General features: G+C 41.4%; 2 protein-coding genes across 2 annotated transcripts in view; one reads left to right on the top strand and one right to left on the bottom strand.

The window, feature by feature from the left end:
- LOC126262450 (ejaculatory bulb-specific protein 3-like) overlaps positions 1 to 23,290 on the bottom strand; it is a 66,196-nt gene that overhangs the window by 11,880 nt on the left and 31,026 nt on the right. The gene's annotated exons all lie outside the window — the stretch shown is intronic.
- Positions 12,925 to 16,059, top strand: LOC126262453 (ejaculatory bulb-specific protein 3-like). The gene is made up of 2 exons (XM_049959107.1): positions 12,925 to 13,158; positions 15,805 to 16,059. The coding sequence occupies exons 1-2, from the start codon at positions 12,963 to 12,965 to the stop codon at positions 15,993 to 15,995; spliced, it is 387 nt and encodes a 128-aa protein (XP_049815064.1). The 5' UTR covers positions 12,925 to 12,962; the 3' UTR covers positions 15,996 to 16,059.

Here is a 23,290-nt window from a genome sequence, read left to right as displayed (position 1 = left end):
CATTCACACAAGGTTGGCGCCATTGGTGACACCTACAACGTGTTGACATGAGGAAAGTTTCCAACCGATTTCTCATTCACAAACAGCAGTTGACCAGCTTTGCATGGTGAACCGTTGTTGTGATGCCTCGTGTAAGGAGGAGAAATGCGTACCATCACGTTTCCGACTTTGATAAAGGTCGGATTGTAGCCTATCGTGATTGCGGTTTATCGTATCGCGACATTGCTGCTCGCGTTGATCGAGACCAAATGACTGTTAGCAGAATATGGAATCGGTGGGTTCAGGAGGGTAATGCGGAACGCCGTGCTGGATCCCAACGGTCTCGTATCACTAGCAGTCGAGATGACAGGCATCTTACCCTCATGGCTGTAACGGATCGTGCAGCCACGTCTCGATCCCTGAATCAACAGATGGGGACGTCTGCAAGACAACAACCATTCACACGAACAGTTCGACGACGTTTGCAGCGGCATGGACTATCAGCTCGGAGACCATGGCTGCAGTGACCCTTGACGCTGCATCACAGACAGGAGTGCCTGCGATGGTGTATTCAACGACGAACCTGGGTGCACGAATGGCAAAACGTCATTTTTTCGGATGAATCCCGTTTCTGTTTACAACATCATGATGGTCGCATTCGTGTATGGCGACATCGCGGTGAACGCACATTGGAAGCGTGTATTCGTCATCGCCATACTGGCGTATCACCCGGCGTCATAGTATCGGGTGCCATTGTTACACGTCTCGGTCACCTCTTGTTCTCATTGACGGCACTTTGAACAGTGGACGTAACATTTCAGATGTGTTACGACCCGTGGCTCTACCCTTCATTCGATCCCTGCGAAACGCTACATTTCAGCAGGATAATGCACGACCGCATGTTGCAGGTCCTGCACGGGCCTTTCTGGATACAGAAAATGTTCGACTGCTGCCCTGTCCAGCACATTGTCCAGATCTCACAACAATTGAAAACGTGTGGTCAATGGTGGCCGAGCAACTAGCTCGTCACAATACGCCAGTCACTACTCTTGATTAACTGGGGTATCGTGTTGAAGCTGCATGGGCAGCTGTACCCGCACACGCCATCCAAGCTCTGTTTGACTCAATGCCAAGGCGTATCGGGGCCGCTATTACGGCCAGAGGTGGTTGTTCTGGGTACTGATTTCTCAGGATCTATGCAACCAAATTGCGTGAAAACGTAATCACATGTCAGTTCCAGTATAATATATTTGTCCAATGAATTCCCGTTTATCATCTGCATTTCTTCTTGGTCCGTCCTCTAACGTTCATGTCCTGTACGCATACGTTATCTGAATTTATTTTTATTTCTGAACATGACATCGAGGCTTTTTCGTTTCCAAATTGATCCAACATACTTGGTTGTTTTAGATCAACACCCTGTCCAAATAGTACATATAGGTTAGTTTATTTCTTTCCTTGTCACTCGTCCGTGAATCTTCAATCACTTCCTTCCCCTGTAGTGAGTGGTAGTTTTTTCCGGGAGACAGAATCAGCTGAGACACTGAGTAGCAATCAGTGATGTTCTGAGATGAGTCTTACTTCTACTTGTGGCGCTCAGAGAGACGCTAGTATGTCCGTAGACGTTCTGGTGAAAGATCATAGCACCCAGTGATACTCGAGATCCACAAGCCTGCAACTCCAGGAATCATGGGGCGGAAAGCTATTTTCTGTGACAACATAATTGATTTGTTAAATGCTAAAGGTGGCTGAATGCTACCCAGTATGTGGCAAAAATGGTGAAACCTGTTCTCATACCATTTCGTATTGTCGTTAAATAATCTAGAGGGTGTCACCGATACGATACTCTAGTAGGGGCGGCAGTAATTAAACCAAAGGTGTTTTTCGTTGCGACGAAATCTTTTCACGCAATTTCAGTCGTCCACTTTCTCCTTCGAATGCGAAAATATTTTGTTGAATTCCAAGTACATTGGGAAAAATGACCATCGTAATGAAGGAAGAGAAATCAGAGCTCGCAAGGAAACATTTTCGTGATACTGTTCAGGAGTGGAACAGTCAAGAAATTAACTGAAAGTGGAACTATGAACCCTCTGCCAACCAAATAAGTGTGAATTGCGGAATAGTCATGTAGCTGTATATCATAGGGGCACCAAATGGCACATTCTAGCATGATAACTGACATCAAATTATTGTCAGGTTTCCAGCCGTTTCAAACTGCCATCTGAGCACAATATTTCAGCGGTCCACCTGGTCGCCATCATCAGATGAGAAAAGCTGCGCTGCTCTCGCCGATAACTGATTCCACTCGCAAATGACTGCACCTTTATATGCATCGGAAGTACAACAGCGCATACGCTAGATACAGTGGGCGCACGCTCAATCATTCCTGCTACCCCCTGGGGCAAAAAGAGTTGCAGCGCCTCCGGTGGTGAACACTGTCGAAAACGATATATCGTTACAAATGATTATTCACAGCCGGCCGATTCAGATGCCGTTGTTTCTTCATGTCTGATAAAACAGGATTCCATTATCACGATTAATGATATTATCAGATAGTCTGATTTCTACAGATTTTTTTTTAACACAATCCCAATACCGCTAAGCATTTGCAGCTACTTGCGTCTCATTATACAACATCCTGTGTCCCTCTGTAAGGCAATCCTCAGCCATCGCAGGTCTATCTGTTTGTAATAATCGCGTATGGTGATGATGTTCAATACATGTAAACTTTCCCGCAATCGCACGCTATTTTGTAAACGCCAGAGTTCCTCAAACCTAAATCATCTTTGACAGAGCCAAGAAGTGCTCGAATTTTTAAAAAATGGCTCTGAGCACTATGGGACTTAACATCTGAGGTCATCTGTCCCCTAGAACATAGAACTACTTAAACCTAACTAACCTAAGGACATCACACACATCCATGCCCGAGGCACGATTCGAACCTGCGACCATAGCGGTCGGACGGTTACAGACTGGAGCGTTACAGACTGGAGCGCCTAGAACCGCTCGGCCACACTGGCCGGCCACTCGAATCTTAGCTGGCGGACGAAAAACACATGTGATCTCATATTTCTTCAAAAGTCTATCTATATTGGCGGACACATTCCCAGCATACGGAAGAAAAGCCACAGACCTAAAGGTGTCTTCAGAAGGTTCAGGCGGAGGTCCAAACTCAAAAGCACGTCGAACTTGTCGGTCCGTATAGCCGTTTTATTGAACACGTCGTTAAGATGTTGCAGCTCCTGTGGTAAATTTTCAGCACCCGAGACAGCATACGTTCCATTAACCAGGGTCCGAAGGACTCCTGTACGTTGAAAAGGTGGATGGCAACTGGTAGCATGTAAATACCTGTCGGTATGAGTCGGTTTCATGTAAACCCTGTGTCCAACACTTCCGTCTTCTTTTCTATAAACTAGTAAATCCAAAAATGTAACTTTCCCTCCTTTCCAATTTCCATCGTGAATTTGATGTTCGGATGAAGACAGTTAAAATGGTCCATAAACCGGTCCAAAGAGTCTATTCCATGTGGCCAAACAACAACCATATCGTCAACATATCTCAGAAAACACGAAGGCTTCAAAACAGATGTTTTCAGGCCCGTATCCTCAAAGTCCTCCAGAGGGCAGCAGGAATGATTGAACACGTGCGCACTGTATCTAGCGCATGCGCTGTTGTACTTCCGATGCATATAAAGGTGCAGTCATTTCCGAGTGGAATCAGTTATCGGCGAGAGCAGCGTAGCTTTTCTCACCTGATGAAGGTGACCAGGTGGACCGCTGAAATAGTGTGCTCAGATAACAGTTTGATCCTGCTGAAAACCCGACAATAATTTGATATACTAATACGCCGGGAAAGTCTACATAGTCATGATAACTAATGCTCACACCACAAACGCCTTGAGGAATTTAGGGGTTCCTGCCTGACCTGTCGTGTCCCCTGATTTGAACATCCATACAGTATGTTTGGGATGTGATCGGAAGACGAATACCTTCATAGCAGACTCCAACCAGCATTCTTCATGAACTTACACAGGACGTGTTTCAGAGACATGACAAGAAATTATTGAAGATGGCGATCGGAGACTGTCACAATTAATACAACAGTTTATTGATGCCCATGGGAGGTCACACCTCATACTGATGTTGATGGACACAAGGACATAATGTAATGTAAGCGTAATCATTTAATTTTTGTTATGTGATGAACACCTCCACAAAGTCTGATTAACATGGGACTTGTGTTTCGTGGAGCAAGACGGTCCACTTCCAGTTATCGGGTGACACGTTTCACACGTCCTCTGTGGAATGGCCAGATCTGCGCCGGGCTCCGCAGATGTGTTCTACAGCTATGAAACAGAGTGTAAGCACGGCAGTGCAATTCGTCCCAGTCCTTATTTCCTATCTGAAGCCAATCAGATGATACAGGAGACTCTTACGACTAACGAAGTTTAACTTTATATTGTTAGAATTCCATTCGAAAGTAGGTGCACTATGTGTATTTAGGCTAATAATACTCCACTTTATACAGGCGAAACGTCCCTTTGTTGCACACGCTGGCTCTGAGTGCTTACTAGTTCCCCTTACGTTTTCCGAAGGTGATTCCAATGCCTCTCACACAACTTTCACAGGAAGAAAGGTACCGCATGTGACAGTGTATCAAACTGTATGCTCATATGATGCAGTCACAACAAATGTGACTCATATGTCAGGGATAATCCTGTGGGACGGTTGCTCTATGAGACGGGAACACATGTGCGGGATGTAGACCGACTTTATACAAAAAACATTCCAACGACCAACTCTTGGGATAATGATGCCTAATACAAGCAGGCAGTTAAATGTCATGTTTGTGACCTGCCTTTGGACAGAAAAGCGGGAATTCCATGTAGAGACACTCGTCTAACTGGGATGTTCCGTGTTGCAAGTCACAGTGCTTGCAATTTGAAGTACAAAGTGCCGCGACTCTTTCCTGTCTTCTTCCATAATTTGAGCGGGTACGATGCTCACTACCTTGTTGAGCACTTGGGTGACTTTGGGTTGGAGGATGATGAAGTCAGTGTCATACCTGACAATGTGGAAAAAACATTTCATCCTCCAAGCGAATCGCGCCAAGAATATCCCTCTGCTCCCGGGATTCGCTACGATTTGTACAGGCACTTCTTCAGGAACATGCTGAGAAGATGCGTCTGGAGGATTTGCATATCACTCTAGCTGCATTTTGCGACGATGCAAATTTTCAACTTTTAACGAAGATGGAGGTCTTTCCATAGGAATAACCTGGATTCGATGGAGAGGCTCCCCAAAACCACGTTACAGGATATAACCACACTAACCTGCAAACTCACAGGCACTGCCATAATGGGTGCGGAGTATAGCCATGCAGTGAATGTTTGGCAGGTGTTCAACATCTCCGATTAAGAGGGCTATGCTAAACTGTATGTGGAGGTCAATGTCCGCTTGCTTGCAGACGTTTTTGAGAATTTCCAGAGTGTATGGATGGGCGCATACACTCTGGATCCCGTCTTCTATTACACTACGACAGGGATTTTGTGGGACGCAATGTTAAAAAATTGGCATAGAAGGATTAATATAATATTTTTATTTACTTACTAAAATATGACCGCAACTTACATTTTGTGTCTGCATGCAGTAATGTTCGTCTGTTACGCTTTTGAAAGGTGATGAATGCAATGTGTGTTATAATAGCAAAAAGATATTTTTTATGGCATCAAATGATCTTCAAAATGGTTCAAATGGCTCTGAGCACTATGCGACTTAACTTCTGAGGTCATCAGTCGCCTAGAACTTAGAACTAATTAAACCTAACTAACCTAAGGACATCACACACATCCATGCCCGAGGCAGGATTCGAACCTGCGACCGTAGCGGTCGCTCGGCTCCAGACTACAGCGCCTAGAACCGCACGGCCACTCCGGCCGCTCGAACGATCTGAGTTGTAAACAATCTCTACAAGCAAGGCATGCAACAAACTCTACTGTTTGTAGGATTCCGATTACTAACCAAATATCAATCGTCGGATTGAAGGATGAAGTCCAAGATGTGGCTGCTGTAGCTGGTAAAGGATATGTCCTTGAGGCAGACCTGGAATATTCACCGAATTACATGACGAGCACAGTGAGTTGTCTCTGTGTCCAGAGCGCCTAGCCCCAAGAAGTGGTTCCATCTCCAAGCTGACGACAACGTTGTGGAATCAGCATAGATATATTCTACACTATAGAAACCTCCAGAAATGTCTCAGGCTGGGGATGCAGCTTCTTAGAATCACTTGCGGTATCTCCTTCGACCAGCATTCCTGGTTGAGGGAGCACATAGGTTTAAATACCTAACAAGGGGTCCTCGCAGTGAGTGACTTTCGAAAAGATTGGGCGTTACGGTGCAGGAGATTATATCACCAGGCCTAGTCTTACGAAATAAAGGACTAGTCGCTGTGGAGATGGCTAAGGTTTTAGTGGAGTTCACGAAGCCTGTCTATACCGGTATGTGCGTTCTGGATCTCCCCTGACATCACATGTACTGATTCCATACAAGTTACCAAACTTCGCAGATGTCAGGTTACTTTATACAGATAGACAGTTTCATCTACTGGGTGCAATCCCAAAGAATTCGACACGTTTGGATACGTGGCCGGTAATTCTTATGGCAAAACACTTCAGAACAAAAAGGTTATCATCCAAATGAAAGGCGAGGCGAACGGCTCTCAGATTATAGGGCTCCGATAGAAGATATTTGCACACAGTGTAGATGCAGGTGCGTGCCAGAGAGTGGCTAAGGGTGTACCTCTGCCGCCTCACAGGCGCTTACGATCAAAGACTATAAAGAGTTTATGCTTGCTGATGATGAGTCTTCTCAAATGGTGCAGCAAGCAATCTTTCGGTCGCATGGTCATGAGGTGTGTACTGAACTGCAACTGAAAGTCTGTCATGTCATTACGCCGAACGCTTCATTTGTGTGGATGGGATCAAAACCCTCCCGCTCTCACACTATACGCTTGAGTCACTTTGTGTGTGTGTGCATTTGTATATATATATATATATATATATATATATATATATATATATATATATATATGTGTGTGTGTGTGTGTGTGTGTGTGGGTGGGTGGGTGGGTGGGTGGGTGGGTGGGTGTGTGGAGTAGATATCTGATATATATATGGGTATTTGTGTATGTGTGTGGTTCTTCACCTGCTGCTGCTACTAGTACCCATACACAGTAAATGTTGAAAATAGAAAAAAATTGTTCTCCTCTATTTTAATATAATGTATCTCTACTGCTGTATATATTGAATAGTTGATCAGTTGTTATGAAAATAAATAAAAATACTCTGCATTTATACAATCCCTTTTTATGTATTGTTTCTGATAACAAACCATGAATTAATTTACTACAATTGTGTTATTATTACTTAATCTTTTCACCATTAAAGTTACTGTAGTGTGGAGCAAATAGGAACAACCTCATAGAACTTTTTTTTATTTACACACAATCATTCAACTTTATAAATGCATACGTTTTTTATATACTTCGAATTCAGTCTGAATTGTATTCAAACCTACATGTGCAGTTGCATACACTAGCATTTCTTCAGTAAATTTAGCCTCCACTGATTTTATAGTAGCAGGCTCAACACTAAAAGACATTAGCATAGTGAGAGTACAGGCATAGATGCATTGCTCCATTTGGTCTATATTTACACTGTTATTGTTCAAATATTAAAAAAGTTCATGGTACATCACTTTCATAATAAGGACGCCAGCAGCTAAGTCTCTCGATATTAATCTATAAAACATTGTACAGATCATTTAATTTTACCACACTGGAAAGTTTCGCGGACATGCTCGCACCGTCAGATTTTAAGAAATAGTTCCTCTTACATATCAATAATTCATGCCTCAAGAAGCAATGAGGGAAATAAAATAAAGGTTCAAGAGCGGAATTAAAATTCAGCGTGAAAGGATATAAGTGATAAGATTACCTGATGACATTTCTACCCTCAGTCAAAGTGAAGAAGAATTGCGGGATGCGTTGAATAGAGTGAACAGTCTAGTGGGTACAGAATATGGGTTGAGAGTAAAACAAAGAAAGACAAAAGTTATGAGAAATAGCAGAAAAATGAACAGTGAGAAACTTAACCACAAAATTGGGAATCACCAAGTAGACGAAGTTAAGAAATTCTACTACCTGGGCAGTAGAATAACCCGTGACAGAGGGAGCAAGAACGACATAAAAAGCAGACTAGCACTGGCGAGCAATGCGTTCCTGGAAAATATAAGTCTGCTAGTATCAAACATAGGTCTTAACTTGAGGAATAAATTTCTGAGAATGTACACCTCGAGCACAGCACTGTATGGTAGCGAGACATGTACTGCACGAAAACCAGAACAGAAGAGAATCGAAGCCTTTGAGATGCGGTGGTATAGACGAAAGTTGAAAATTACGTGGAACTATAACATACTGAATGAGGAGGTTCGTCGCAGAATCCAGGAGGAAAGGAATATATGAAAAACACTGACAGGGAGAAGGGACAGGGTGATAGAAGATCTATTAAGCATCAGGGAATAATTTCCATGGTACTAAAGGGAATTCTGTGCAGAGTAAAAACAGTAGAGGAAGACAGATTGGAATACATCCAGCGACTAGTTGACGTCGTAAGTTGCAAGTGTTACTGTGAAATAAAAAGGTAGGCACTGGACAGGTGTCAGTGGCGGGCCAAATCAAACCAGTCAGAAGACTGGTGATTCAGGAAAAAAAAATGCTGAGAACAGAAAGGGCACAATAAGGCTACCGTTTAGTTTCCTCCAATGAAAGCGATTTCACCCTAGCTCTATCTTCGTCATGACTATACCTTAACATTACATAAATAATATCTAAAGATTGGATTATCTGGGGGCTTATTACGAGCAATGGTGCTAATGGGATTCCTTCTGCGGGGTATCTTTTGCAATCTGTCCTTAAGTGATCATTAATCAAAAGATTTGTGTCCGTCCTAAGTTTTTGCTGAATGCAAGTCTGCCTCGTTTTTTTTCAAAAACGGCGCTCGGAGAAAATGTTGTGGAGCAGAGCGTTATAGCCATTTCCTAATGCGTGGTGTTGTGTAAAATTATTCACGTCGCTTCGAACCACTGGGACTAACCCCAATCGGTTTACTTATCACAAGTCAAGAAGTCCTGAATTGACGCGGCATGAACACCGAGAGATTTTTACTCAAGAAATACGTCGCGAAAGACTTCGTAGCCATATCAGTCAAGAAGTGATTGAGTTCTGTGTCCTGATAAGTAGTTCAAAGTAAGGGGAAAAGATTGTTGATTCGCATATACTAACCCATAAATCAGAGGAGAGTAGATACACAATGAGAACGAAAGTGAAGAAACATTAGTTTCATGAAATATCATTCTCCTAAAACATTAAATTTGATAGTGTTAGGAAGTAGGAAACAAGCAGGGGAAATTATTCGTGCCTGCAGTAACTGGTCTTATAACTGTTGTTCAAACCAAAATGATCAGTTCGGACAACACAATGAAAAGTAAGTTAAAATATTCTAATACCGCAAGGCGTAAGAGATAGTGAAAATACGTAAAATATGTAAGTCAGAGCTATAGAATGAGAGGAGATAATCAGCCATGCAGTGTATCTAGTACGGAAGCTAGTCAATGAGGGGGCTGACGTGTAATTTACGCCAGTGCCTCAAGTTTTCACTTTCCTATTTAATAAGTGAAAGCACAACATCCACTACATTAAGTAGAATGGTAGTCAGTAACCAGTCAGGATTGTACGGCTACTTCAGCAAGTCAGGGATCTGGAATGCATTTATTAGAAAGCTCGAAATCGTAAGGTTTTGTCTCAATAAGTTAAGAATAGATGTAGGGAAAATAACAAAAAAATTCGACATTTTTATTGCGTAATTCATTAGACTGATACTTCTAGAAGGACATCTCACATTTTAATAATCAAAATCTGCCAACAAATACGTTTTACAATTCTTTCTTTGGTCACCAGTACTTGCCATGCCCCCTTTTTCGGAACTATGATCCATGCCTTCTCAATGCTGTGTCAATTTTTCGGTCACAAAGTCCAAACGAACTGTAGGTGTACCTAGAAGACTGTCACAAAGATTATACCCAAATTTTTCTTCCTTTATAAATTATTAATTACAAGGTGGATTGCCACAGCGAGATTGACAAACAAATTCACACATTATAAATATATTATGGAGAAGCTACCAGGGACCGTGCACATAGTTTGAAAACAGTTAAGCAGTAGTGTGCACAATAGTCTTCCACAAACTTTCCTCAGATGAGAATTCTCAGCACTTCCTCTGTCACATACCGTGGTGCAAATATCTTCAGGAAAAGTCAATGAATGCCTTACACCCGTAAGCATGGTTTGACACTTGCTATTTTAAATGTTAGAAAGCTAACTTTCAGACCTGTAGCCAATCCTGCACTGAAAATAAGTGTACATGGAAAAACACAGAATACGAATAAGAACTGCATTCGCCTTATGTAAATGTATTGTCCAAAAACAGTATATGTGCCATCAAATGTTGTGAAGGCAGCTGTATGTGATAGCTGTCTAGTGGTTGACAGTGGAAATGTAGGTAGGATTAAGTGCCTCCAGAGATTAGGGTTCCATTCAGATGCATTCAGACTGAAGATACTTAGGACCATCGATGAAGCACGACGTGACAGAGCTCAGGCAGCAGAAGAAACTAAGCAAAAGTTGGTTAGGCAAAGGAAGGAGAGGAAGAGATTATTGCAGGAAGACAATGAACAGAAGGACGGTTATGGGGACGGACTGCATTGGTGGCTAGAGGTAAGGCAATACTGTTAAAATTGAAATAAAATCTTTAAATGAGATTTTCCATAAATTGATTTTTTAAGATGTAATGTGCCTTTCCTCAGGTTGATACAATTCTTGAAAATCACATAGTTAATAATACTATACAGCAAATTTTCTTTGTGTTGTGTGTGGTTGGAAGGGTTCTCCTTTACTTTATAAGGTTAGGTAAAAGTGAAAAGTTAATTTGATTGTAACTAGAGCTTCAAAAAAATCTGTTGCACATGTTTTACAGCCTTTTACGCTTATGTAAGCTGTAAAGTTTCAGCTTTAGTACTTGGTTAGATTATGAGAAAAGGTATATGACATATACTTTGGTAATTAAAAATTCAAATCCTCATATAATGAACGTCCATGAACATTAGCAAACAAAAATTGCAGAATATATCGTGCACTATGTTCTACATAATATTCTCCTCACATTTTACGTATTGACTGTAGTACTGTAAGATTTATCGATGTTTAAATGTCAGTATGTATTTTGGCATACACCTGCCCTTCAAGCACATCGCCCTCTAAACAGATCGTCAATATCACGAAAGTGTGAAAGGTAAAGGCACAATGTCCGCATAAGAAGCATTAACCATAGAACCACAATAAAGGAGGATAATGATTCATTCACAACTGGTATGGATATTCAATACAAGAAATGTATTCGCAGTTGCGAATATGGACAACCATCAGCTGTATAGTGGACTAACGACAAGAAAATTTGTGTCGGACAGGTGCTCGAACCCGGAATTCCCGCTTGTCGCGAGCTGTCGCGTTACCATTTGGTTACCCGAGCACAATTCATGGCCAGAACCAAACTTCCATTTGTCGTCAACCATGTACCTACAACCTGTAATCGAACTTCCATCATGTATATTCCCTTACAGGAGAGACATTTTAGTTGAAAGTCGCTTGTCCGGTGTCGGCGGATAAATACGATATTGCAGTACCTGTGTTACTCCGAATTACTATGCAAAGTTCCTTCGGACATGCGACTTTCAAGTAAAATGTCTCCACTGTACAGGAATATATACAGGGTGTAAATTTTAAGTTGACAAACCAGAATAACTCGAAAAAAATAACCTTCACACGAAAAAATGTGTAGAATTCAAAGTTGATTATTTGATCCAAATATTAATTTTTTCCGCGTATTCGGATGTTTGGGTCAACATTTGTAAAACTGTAGTTCCTCTCTCTCAAACGCCACCCTATGGGGAGAGAGTGAGAGTTTTAGTTTTAGCGAATCAAAATTTACGAAGTAAATAAGTACTTTCTATCTATCCATAACCATTTTCCACGCAAAAATAAGAACATGGATCTTCTTGGATTACAGCGCTAACTTCCAAGAATCAAAACAAATGTTTAAGACAAAATGTAAGTGGTTTTTATGTAGAATCTGATTCTGCAATAAAAAGTTGGGGGCTCCCATTTGAAATTTAAAAGTTGCCTCCCGCCCCACCCCTAGGGGACTGGGGTGGCGGGTTAATTTTAGCACCAGCAGATGTCCCCCTCGAAAATAATCAACTTTGGATTCTACACATTTTTTCGTGTGAAGCTTATTTTTCGAGTTATTCTGGTTTGTCAACTTAAAATTTACACCCTGTATAACGGATGAATGAGTACAAGTCGTAGACGCCTGGTTGACTACATATGGAAGTTTGGTTCTGACCATGAGTCGTGATCGGATAGCCTAATGGTAACGCGACAGTTCGCGATAAGCGGGAAATCCGGCTTCGAGTACCGGCCCAGCACAAATTTTCATTGCCGTCATTACATTATACAGCTGACGGTTGTCCATATCCGCAGCTGCGAATACATTTCTTATATTTCATAAAGGCTGCAGTAGCCGCAGCGCCTCTTCCTTGGGAACTTTGCATCGTAATTCGGAATGACACAGGCATCGTAATATCGTACCGATATGGATATTAGCTACGTAAAACTCACGTGAGAGTAAAACAATTACCTGTAAAGTGAAATGGAAAAACACGCCAGGCTTGGGAAGCAAAAACGCCTCCCGGGACGGCAATGACGTCAGCAGCCGCGTGGTGGGGGACCGTGCTTGCTGTATATATACTCGCTGGAGGAGAGTGTCCGCATCAGCAGTGAACCCGGCACCGCAGATTCACCTCCCAGCAGACATGAAGGCCGCCCTGGTACTCGTCGCGGCGTTAGCCGTCATTGTGGTCGCCGCCGCGGAGGAGAAGTACACCACCAAGTACGACAACGTCAACCTGGACGAGATCCTCAACAACGACCGCCTGCTCAACAAGTACGTCCAGTGCTTGATGGAGGATGGGGAATCCAGCTGCACCGCTGATGGCAAGGAGCTCAAGAGTAAGTTGCCTGGTTCTCGCTACAACTTTCCCTACTATTCATTATTTTATAGCCTCAGAAAATACATATATCCGCTAAAAGCCTTTCTCTATGGAAGTTATTGTGGGTGAAGTTCTAATACTAACCAGTTTCAATGTAAAACTGGAGCTAAATCAATATTTAAATCGATACTATACACATAACATCACGATGTGTGGCGGAAGGAGCTTCAGTACCACTATAACTACCTCCTTTCATGTTCTTTTTACACTAGGTGTCAGACGAGGGGCACTCGATGACACTCCGCAAGGGCTCGAACTGGTGTCATTGAACCACCACATTCATTTTATCACGTCTATACATTGCGTTATTGTTCCCCTCTTAGTTCTTTATTTCCTTCTCTGAGGTGGTGGTGGTGGTTGTTGGGATGTTTAAGGGGGACTAAACAGCGAAGGTCATCAGTCCCCCACTGCTCTGAGGCACATCGCGTCTCTCGAGGTGTCTGTTATTGGGGTTTATTGAGCAGCTCAGTTACTTTCTAAGTAAACAAAGACATGACAACTCATGCTGAACCTCCTCTTTTGACCCCGTCTGGTAAGTAACGGGGCTGCCGAACAATACTCAGCCTCGGTCGTCTGTCGTATGCTTATATCTTCGTAGATGAACTACATCTCGCTAGGGTTCTTCCAAAGTCTGTCGTTTTTACAACTCGTCTGATATGATCGTTCCACTTCTGGTCGCTCAGGACAGATGCTCCGAGACTTTTCCCGTTGTTACTATAACCAAACAGTATTGGACTTTCGCGCCTACTTCTCCGCACTGCGTTAATTTATACACTGTCAGTGCTGCATCAAGCGTCGGTCCTCTACAGATCTTCCTGCGTTTTGCTGCAGTTTCTTGGCGTCACAAGTTTCCTACATACAATAGCACTATTTGTAAAAATCCTCACGTTCCTTCCAATTTTATCGAAGAGATATACAGAGTAATGAGCAGCACTCCTGCACTCCTCCATTACTACACGCCAAAGCTCGTTTCACATCTATATATTTCCGCCCGTGCTGAGTCTAACTTAGCTTCTCAGTTCAATTACCATACAGTAGAGGTAAAAGACGAAAAGATGTTTAAGGGCATTTGCTATGAAAGATGCCTGTGCAAATTATTTACACACATTGTTACAATGTGACGTGTAACAAGGCGCCAAAGAGTAAATAGTCTGTAGCTAGATGAGGGAGAAGCAATAAAAATTTGTTGCAACTCCTAGCAGAAATTTCTTAGTCCTCTAGATTTGGTGCATAGGGAGAAATGAGACAACTGTTAAGGATCGATGGATATGGGGAACTTTCATGTATCAGACGACAGTCTGGTAACTAAATTAAAGAAGAAATATATTAGTTTTTCACTGTGTACAAACAGAAGGTGAAAGTAGAGAGGAAGCAGTATCACAGAGATTACTGTCATACTGAAAGCAGCTTCAGTGTTGGATTTTTATCAGCGATATTACAGGCGGTTGAGCTTGTAAATGATGTCCTAGCTTTCGTGCGCTAATACCATAATCGCAGTGTTAAACCTCAGTGGCAAATTTAATCCTGTCCAGTGCACAGTATAGAATAACTTTGGTATCAGTAGCAATTACATTGCTGCAATATAAATATTTGCATCTAGTTTGAGAAATATACAGTCTGAAAAGCTCTTAGGGATAGTCAGCGGTTCTCATACAGTAGATAATAGCGCACGGTACTGCCCATCCTTTGGCTCGGGCTCCATCTCGCTCCCATCCATGTCCAGTTTCTTGTATCGCGCCCTTATTTGGTTTTAGAAAACCATACGAAGAACACGTGTGACGACACCGTCTCTGGCGAGTCACTTGAATTTGCGGGCCCAGCACCCTAACTAGCTAACTTCCGTGCTAATGAACTCTGAAACGGTGCAGCGTATCCCATTTTTGCTTAACAATTATTTCTCAGTACAAAGTATCCCGCAACACCCATGCAGCTTTTCAGACGGTTTCTGGCCACCTTGTATATCACTGTAGTTCAATAATAAAAATCTATACAACGAAAGAATGAAATACGATTAATACATACCACAGTAAATATCACAGTAGATAATAGTGTTTTTTGTTATGTTACAATTACTCCATATCATTCTAATTTCTCAACTAAAAAGATTGAAATATTATGAGCCCAATAGGTAGAAAATAAGTCTGCTGCAATTTAAACACGTTTTATGGGACACCCTTTATAAATCGTTGTTAGAATTTCACAATCATAATTGGACTCCTTGACTTCGCAACTCATTAATTATTGTTTATGTGCTACCTATAATATGGGATATGATGAGTATTATTACTTAATCTAAGCTTGTGTTGTGCTCATGTGTGCACTTGTTTACTGAGCAACGGACATCAGTGCCTTGGAAGTTTGCAAGGAGATGATAACCGACTTTTAGTTCATGTTATGCCTTTCAGATGTCAAGTTCCTAAAACAAAGCGATCATTACTTAAGAATTAAGGAACGATAGTAGTTTCCACAGCGGTCTGTAATAGTAGCAGTCTTCTAAGCAAACTCTGAGCACAAAGAATTTTATTCACTGACGGGTATTCCAGGCTGTGCTTCAAACGTGATGTGGCCCAGGTTTACTAATACTCGTACGTTTTTCTGCTTGCAGAAGACATCCCTGACGCCCTGAGCAACGAGTGCGCGAAGTGCAACGAGAAGCAGAAGGAGGGCACCAGGAAGGTGCTGAAGCACCTCATCAACCACAAGCCCGACATCTGGGCGCAGCTCAAGGCCAAGTACGACCCCGACGGCACCTACAGCAAGAAGTACGAGGACAAGGAGAAGGAGCTCCACCAATAAAGGCTACACTCCCGCGTCTCTGTTGTATAAATGTTCTGTCGAAATAAACTATGTTCTGTAACTACCTGCATTGTCTTTCAAAATGTTAATTTGTTATCAGAATATAAATTATATTGATATTTAAAAAACCGTTTAAACAACGTCATTCATTTTTGAAAGCCCCCGTTGAGTGCTGGGAGGTATCTCATTGAATTACTACAACATTTTTGTTATATGACTACACCAATTACACAGTTTTCTTCAACGGTACAAATATTGTCATCCTAAGCAAACGCTTTTAAGATACAATTTCTCTACCTTGTGTATTTCATGAGACACATGAATTATAAATTTAGTTAATGTGTGAAACTACGTGGATGCACGACATAGACTTTTTTTTCAAATTGGAAAGATTCGTTATCATAAATTTTGAAGATAAGTTTAGAGGCAAGCACATTATGTCCCTAATACTGTATCTTTGACTTTAGAGTTTACATGTGACAGTAGATATTTCAGGTTTAGTATAAATAGCAGGATAATGCATCTTATGTCACAACTGGAATTTGGAAACGCCTACATATCTTATAAGAAATTCTTACCACCTGCCTCTGCCAAAATGAAATCACCTAATTCACATTTCTCACTTAGAACTTTTTTAGCAACAGTAAGTAAAACAGGGAAAAAGAGGGCTAACTCAGTTGCTTCTACAAACGCTTTGTATTTAAATACAAAGATATATTACATGTATCTTATCTGCTTCTATAAACACTATGTGTTCATAAACAAAGATACACACGTATTTTATATCTCCTTGAGTTCGTTCTGATACATTCTATTCAAGTGAAAAATGTTTAGCCAATAGTTTTATAATAACAAGCAGTTTAATGCAGACTGATTTCGTTGATCCTGTTCATTGTATCGGATGCTATCGTTTCATCTCTCAGTAAGGAACCAATAGGTGGTTGATGACTGACGCTAATAATTCCGTAAAATAGCCTGGAAAGGGCGATTTTTAGAGAAGCACAGCCGCTGAAATGGAGGACAGGTGCATTACAGTTATTAACAATTACATGGCTGGGGAAGAAGGGGGCAGCATGGCTGACAATATTATCGCAATGAAGAGCTTGAAGCGGTGATTCCAATTCATTTTACGATCGTAGGCCTTTTCGTGGTCACTGAACACGAAATATATGCGATCCTGGTTATTCACCAAGTGGATCTGGGAAGTGTGAGGTGATGGAATGATCATTGCATATCATTTCAGGCATATGCGCCAATACTTAACATAAATGGTGATGGTTTGATGTTTAGTGACACGCTGGTGACTATAGTTTCGATGACTCTACCGAACACCGAAAGAAGCTAAAATTTGTGGTTAGTGAAATGTTAAGTCAGTGGAGGTTCACAGTCTAAAAGAACTAGAGTATATCTTCGGAAGTTTCAGGACACAGTTCGTAAAATCATAACACCATAATGGCTCTGAGCACTATGGGACTTAACTGCTGTGGTCATCACTCCCTTAGAACTTAAAACTACTTAAACCTTACCAACCTAAGGACATCACACACATCCATGCCCGAGGCAGGATTCGAACCTGCGACCGTAGCGGTCGCGCGGTTCCAAACTGTAGGGTCTAGAACCGATCGGCCACTTCGGCTGGCATAACACCATAAGAATGTCACAAAGCGCAGGAAAACCTTCAGAGAATCGGCACTTGGTGTAGTGTTTGCCTGTTGACTCTCAAAATGAACTACTTTAAGGTAGAATGTCACTTTATTGTTTGATTACTCGATTGCCGAGAAACCGCTGCAAACATAACCTTTAAATACCACGGAGTATGCTCTTTAATGAAGAATGAACGCATAAAACTAATCCTAGAAAAGGCACATGCTACTCTGAGATTCTTTTGGAGAATAGTCAATAAATACCACCAAGGAGGAAGCCAACAATACTAATTTGGCCGACACCTGAGTATTGCTACACAGACTAGGAACTTGTCAGGTCGGGTTGATACAGAAAATAGAGAAGAACCAAAGGAAAGCAGTCGATTAGTCACAGACTCGTTTAGCAAATGCGAAAGCAATACAGAACCGCACATCCAACGGCAATGGAAGATGTTAGAGGACCGACATGCATGAAGAAATGGTTTCCTGTTAAAATTCTGATAACGTAATGACTCTACAGATCAAAATACAGTTTAGTACAAAAAAACGACGTTTCACGAAGGAATTATCCGGATGGGACAGATATCGGCATATGTGATGTAATAGTACAGACAAACAAATGATTACAATTTCAGAAAAATTGAATGATTTATTCTCACAAACAAAGTCAATAAAGCGTTGGTCCATCTTTTAGCCTTATGCAAGCAAGTCTGGGTTTGGCATTGATAGAGTTGCTGGATGTCCTCCTGAGGGATAGCGTGCCAAAAACTGTCCAAATGGCGCCTTCGATAGTCAGAATCCCGGGATGGTTAGAGGGATATAACCACAGTGCTCCAAACGGTCTCAGTTTAGGAGAGATCCGGAGACCTTGCTGACCAAGGTAGGGTTTGGCAATCACGGAGCCAGCAGTAGGAACTTGGGCAAGCATTATCTAGCAGAAATTTAAGCCCAAGATGACTTGCAGCTAAGGTCAACAAAAGGGGGCGTAGAATATCGACGATCTCCCCCTTTGCTGTAATGTTGCCGCGGATGGCTACCAAATGGGTCTTGCTATGAAAAGAAATGCCAGACGACAGCCAGGGTGGTGTTCCACAACTGTCTAGGGCGTCTCCAGACATGCCTTCGGCCTTGAATCTCGTTGAGTGGAGTAGAACTGTCTTTAGTGATGAGTCCCGCTTCGAATTAAGCCCCGATGACCAGCGAGAACGCGTCTGGAGAATCCCAGGACAGCGATGGGATACCGAAGTGGCTGTGGCTCACGATACGGCACGATAGCAAGTATTGGTGGTATGCGCTGCCATTTCTTTTCATACCAGGATCCCTTTGGTTGTCAAACGCGGCAGCCTTACAGTACAGCGGTACGTCGACGGTATTCTACACCCCGTTCTGTTGCCCTTCATAGCCAGCCATCCTGGGCTTACATTTCAGCAGGAGGGAGTTTCTACTGTTTGTCTTCGTGCTTGCCAAACCCTACCTTGGCCAGCAAGGTCGCCGAATCTATCCCCAGTTGAGAACGATTGGGGCATTATGATTACGGCCCTCTAACCAGCTCGAGATTTTGTCGATATAACACATCACTTGCACAGAATTTGGCACGATATCCCTCAGAACGACATCCGACTAGTCTATCAATCAATGCCAAGCCGAATAACTGCATGCATAATTGCCAAAGGTGGACCAACGCTTTGACTTCCTCAGTTTGTAAAGCTCTTTCCCTTGAATAAATCATCCAGGTTTTCTGAAGTTGTAATTATTTGTTTTTCTGCACATTTCTTTCAGGATCTAGATTCGAGCTTATAAAGAGACTTACCAAAACACGTTCTACCCTCGCTAATTCTACGTCTGGTACACGAAAGCGGGCAAGCAACATTGGTACCTTCCGCTACACACCGTAAGGTGGAATGTGGAGTATATAAGTAGGTGTAGAAGTATAAGTTCTTGGCGTGCGTTTACCGCCATAGGACATATAGTAGAGATTAACGAAGAAAAATTAATGTTTATGGATGAAAAGCGAGGCAGATCGATAGGCTTATAGTGAGAAAGCAGTGAAGCACCTCTTCAGCCATTGCTGCTAAGATTGCATCGGCCTTCCCTTCCGAATGGTTATCTTACAGTTCTTGTTAATAGGAAGTCCTAACATTTTCTTAACAGCACACTTCTCTTTTTCCTGTTGAGGAGGGCCAAATGTTAAGATCTGGCACGAATTAAGAGGACCCGCTGTGAAACAACTCTGCGGCGCACCTATAGAAGGAATAATTTCTCAGTATAGGCCAATCATCATCCGCTTTATTCGTCTGCAATGACCTAGTCATTAAAACGTAACCCTTATTCCTATTTCAGTTTTAAATGTATCGATAAGTATTGCGACATAGTAGATAGTTGGCCGTATCTTACGCCCGTTGACCTGCGTTCACATGAATAGAACAGTTTCCCAAGAGTTGTCGTTTTAGGTAAAGCAGGGTCATGTAGTCAGAATGAATTTTACTCGTGCCATACCTTAACTCGAAATATTAGAATCTTTTCCGATCAAATCGTTGCATTAGGTCCAAATTTTCTCATCTCCACACCTAACGATACGGACAACATCTTTTACATAATCTCGACCTTGTATCCTTTCCCATTTCTATTGTCCATTTGTACTTCCAATGCCAAAATAACTATTACTGAGCATCGTAGCACATGATCCAGTAACCTCTCATTTCTTCTCACAATGGATTATCACAGGTTTTCTGCCCTTATTTCTTTCAAGGAGTCTGCTTAATCCAAAATTTTAAATTTCGCTCTGTACTTCTACATTAGTAGGATACCGGACCGGTTCCCGTTCAAAGGACTCTGATGTCAGCACATTCCGCTGATTAGATAAAAGGACACCATTGTTGGGTTACACACTTGCGCACCTTGCTTCCGTAACCCCTTTCCCCCTGAGAATCACCGGCAACTGACTAAGGGAAAACACCCAGGCAGTTGTGTCACGTGAGATAAAAATGACGGATATCCCCCCCCTTCCACCTCATACTCTTCCCTAACATCTTTTATAACCAGTTCAGCTATGCACTGGTCTCTTCGTATACGTACGAAACGAGCGTTACTATACTTTCTATTAGCTAGTTTCAGCTACTTTGTAAGCTCACTCAATTACACACAACTCGTATCCGAAACACATGCGCTTAGATCATCGTAAATAGGACAACAGTTAGGATTTTTTCTATGTTAGCGAATACGACACCCAAATATTCTAGTATAAAAACTTTATTAATTTCACCATTTACGTTCACACACAAAAAACAACCATTTCTTTATGTTTGTTTTGTGTAGTTTTAATAACATCTAGCTTAATTTTTAATATATAATTTAAATCTAAGGTGGACTCCGCAAATTCTTTCTCCGTCCACTAACTTGACAGGCACAAAGAAGTTATGTTGCCGAATTCCAATTTGTATCTAGTTTTTTCCCTATAACTGTTTTACAGCTTTAACAGTTATTTCCGATCCTTCCTGCAAATTTTCTAGCCGAGAGCACTGGGGGAGTTTAACTTTACCTCTTATCTTCTGCATAACACAATGGTTGTAACACTCTATGTCTTCCTAGGTGTACACCACGATCTCTTCTACGGCACAATCTTTCGTACTTCCCATGTAGAATTTTAAGTTTACAGCTTTCGCAAACGAATTAACATTAAATTTTGTTGTTACGTTACTTTTAAGCTCTGCAGACGGTTGTTCTATGGCGAGGTGCACAACATCCAATATTACCATCATTTTTAAGCAGATTCGGGTGGGAATGGAGCTTTGTAAACAGATTTCTTCGTATGTCCTTTAATGTAGCCACACACTGTATTTAAACCAATATGTAAACCTCGCTTGAACATCTGCATTTTCTTTTTCCAATAGAAGTAGAGGTATGGAACTATTTAATATCAATGGACGACTTCTGCATGGAAGGAGACTTCCAGGGGAATGTCAATGTGATTGTAGACAACGATAAGACAGTTTAATTGCAATGTTTGAAGTGGATGACCTCCAATTTTAGAGTAAAGATCTATAATAAACTTATATGTCAGATCACAAGCCCAACCAACCAATCATCACAAGACCAGGCGTGAACAACGTTATCGGTAAGCACCCTATAGAATTTTTAGTGCCCAGACATGCGAATACAAGAAACTTTTAAGTCCTCCTTGGCTAAAAAACATGGTATTACCAGACTGGAGGCTACAATATAAAACTACAGAATAGATCATGTGTTTGATCTTGCATGACACTGTTTAAGTGTTTTAAATTCTAACAAACACTATTTACATAGTGCTCCGTTGTGCTGTGTGCCACTCACATCCATGTGGTGCCAGATAACTGATAACTTAGAGAACAGCTGCTGTAAAGTGTATAACAACGTTTTGAGGTTTGTCTGTTGTGGTAATAAGCAAACCCGAAAATTGACTGGTGTACAAACAAACCTACCAGAGATTCTAGACCGAGAAAAGATTATAAACTGTTTTCTGTCTGCATTCGGTCTTAATTATCTGCCAGTAAAAAACGTGGAGGTTCTTGATAGTGACTCCAACAAAGAAGATATAAGTAATACACAGAAGTGGTATATTACAGCAGGAGAAACATATTTCTCCCAGTCGAGTATCGTTGTAGCGGTTCCACCTGCTTTTATTTCCTCGGTCGTTGATTGTCCTCAGTGTCGACGTACTGTGTTGCTACACTGGCTGAAAAATGGGTTGTGGATTCAGACACTGACTACGGTAACTAATGTAGCCGACAGACGCACAGTTGCGTTTCACAGTACCTTTACTTTCAGTTTGCACAACCCCCATGTTACACAGTTATATATGTATGGCCAGTGCACTATTGTTTAAATTTTCCTTAAGCCTCATTAATAGTTTGCAGGCGAACCTCCACACACTGCTTCAATAGCTTTCTGTTGAACATCTATGAGCAGTAAAACCTAACCACAAAGTTCACGGTTCTTGAAGAATAATCAGGTACGTATGGAGCAGACACTGTCATTGTTTTTACACAGGCCTAATTGTTTAACACTTATTCCACAGTTAAGTTGAAGCATTGTTGTAGTACTAACCAACACAGGTTCCTCGTCTGAAATTCGGCCGTGGACAGACTGTCTCGTGACCAAAAATCGGGACCTTATATATCATCACAATAATAGGTGCTGAAACTACCCATTGTTCGAAGTTAAACTTATAGAAATTACAATTAAAATTTAACTCATTAAATTAACTGTATACATTGAAAAATTGGTTCTTTTTAACAGTTTCTTCTACTGCAAGAGTAGTTATTTGTTTAAATCGTGAAATTAACAAATATAGTTACGCTAACAACACTTTTGACAAAACTGTGAAATACTTTCCAATCGATTTAGGGCTGGTTTTGCTAATATTTTTCCGACTAGAGCCAAATAAATATTTTAGGAATACTAGCATTTCGTCTTCCAAATCTTTACAATTATTACAGAATTTATATTTGCTCATATGTCAGCAATATAATTTAAGTTGCGAAACAGTTACTGATTTCGCCCTGTAACAAAAGATACTAACTAGAAACAGTAAAAATCAATTAGAATCAATTACATACCTAAAACTATGCACAGAAGCTGAGGGCCAATCTTTCTCTTTTATAAAAATACAGATTA

The sequence above is a fragment of the Schistocerca nitens genome, chromosome 6 (assembly GCF_023898315.1).
Source record: "Schistocerca nitens isolate TAMUIC-IGC-003100 chromosome 6, iqSchNite1.1, whole genome shotgun sequence".
Taxonomy (NCBI): Eukaryota; Metazoa; Arthropoda; class Insecta; order Orthoptera; family Acrididae; genus Schistocerca; species Schistocerca nitens.
Note: the sequence above shows the minus strand (reverse complement) of the source record. Positions and strands in the feature narration are given on the sequence as shown.

Bases quoted from the DNA above. Each gene is read 5' to 3' on its own strand.
- LOC126262453 (XM_049959107.1), top strand. From the start codon at position 12,963: ATGAAGGCCGCCCTGGTACTCGTCGCGGCGTTAGCCGTCATTGTGGTC. The intron at 13,159-15,804 runs GTAAGTTGCCTG...TTCTGCTTGCAG, and splicing joins TGATGGCAAGGAGCTCAAGA to AAGACATCCCTGACGCCCTG.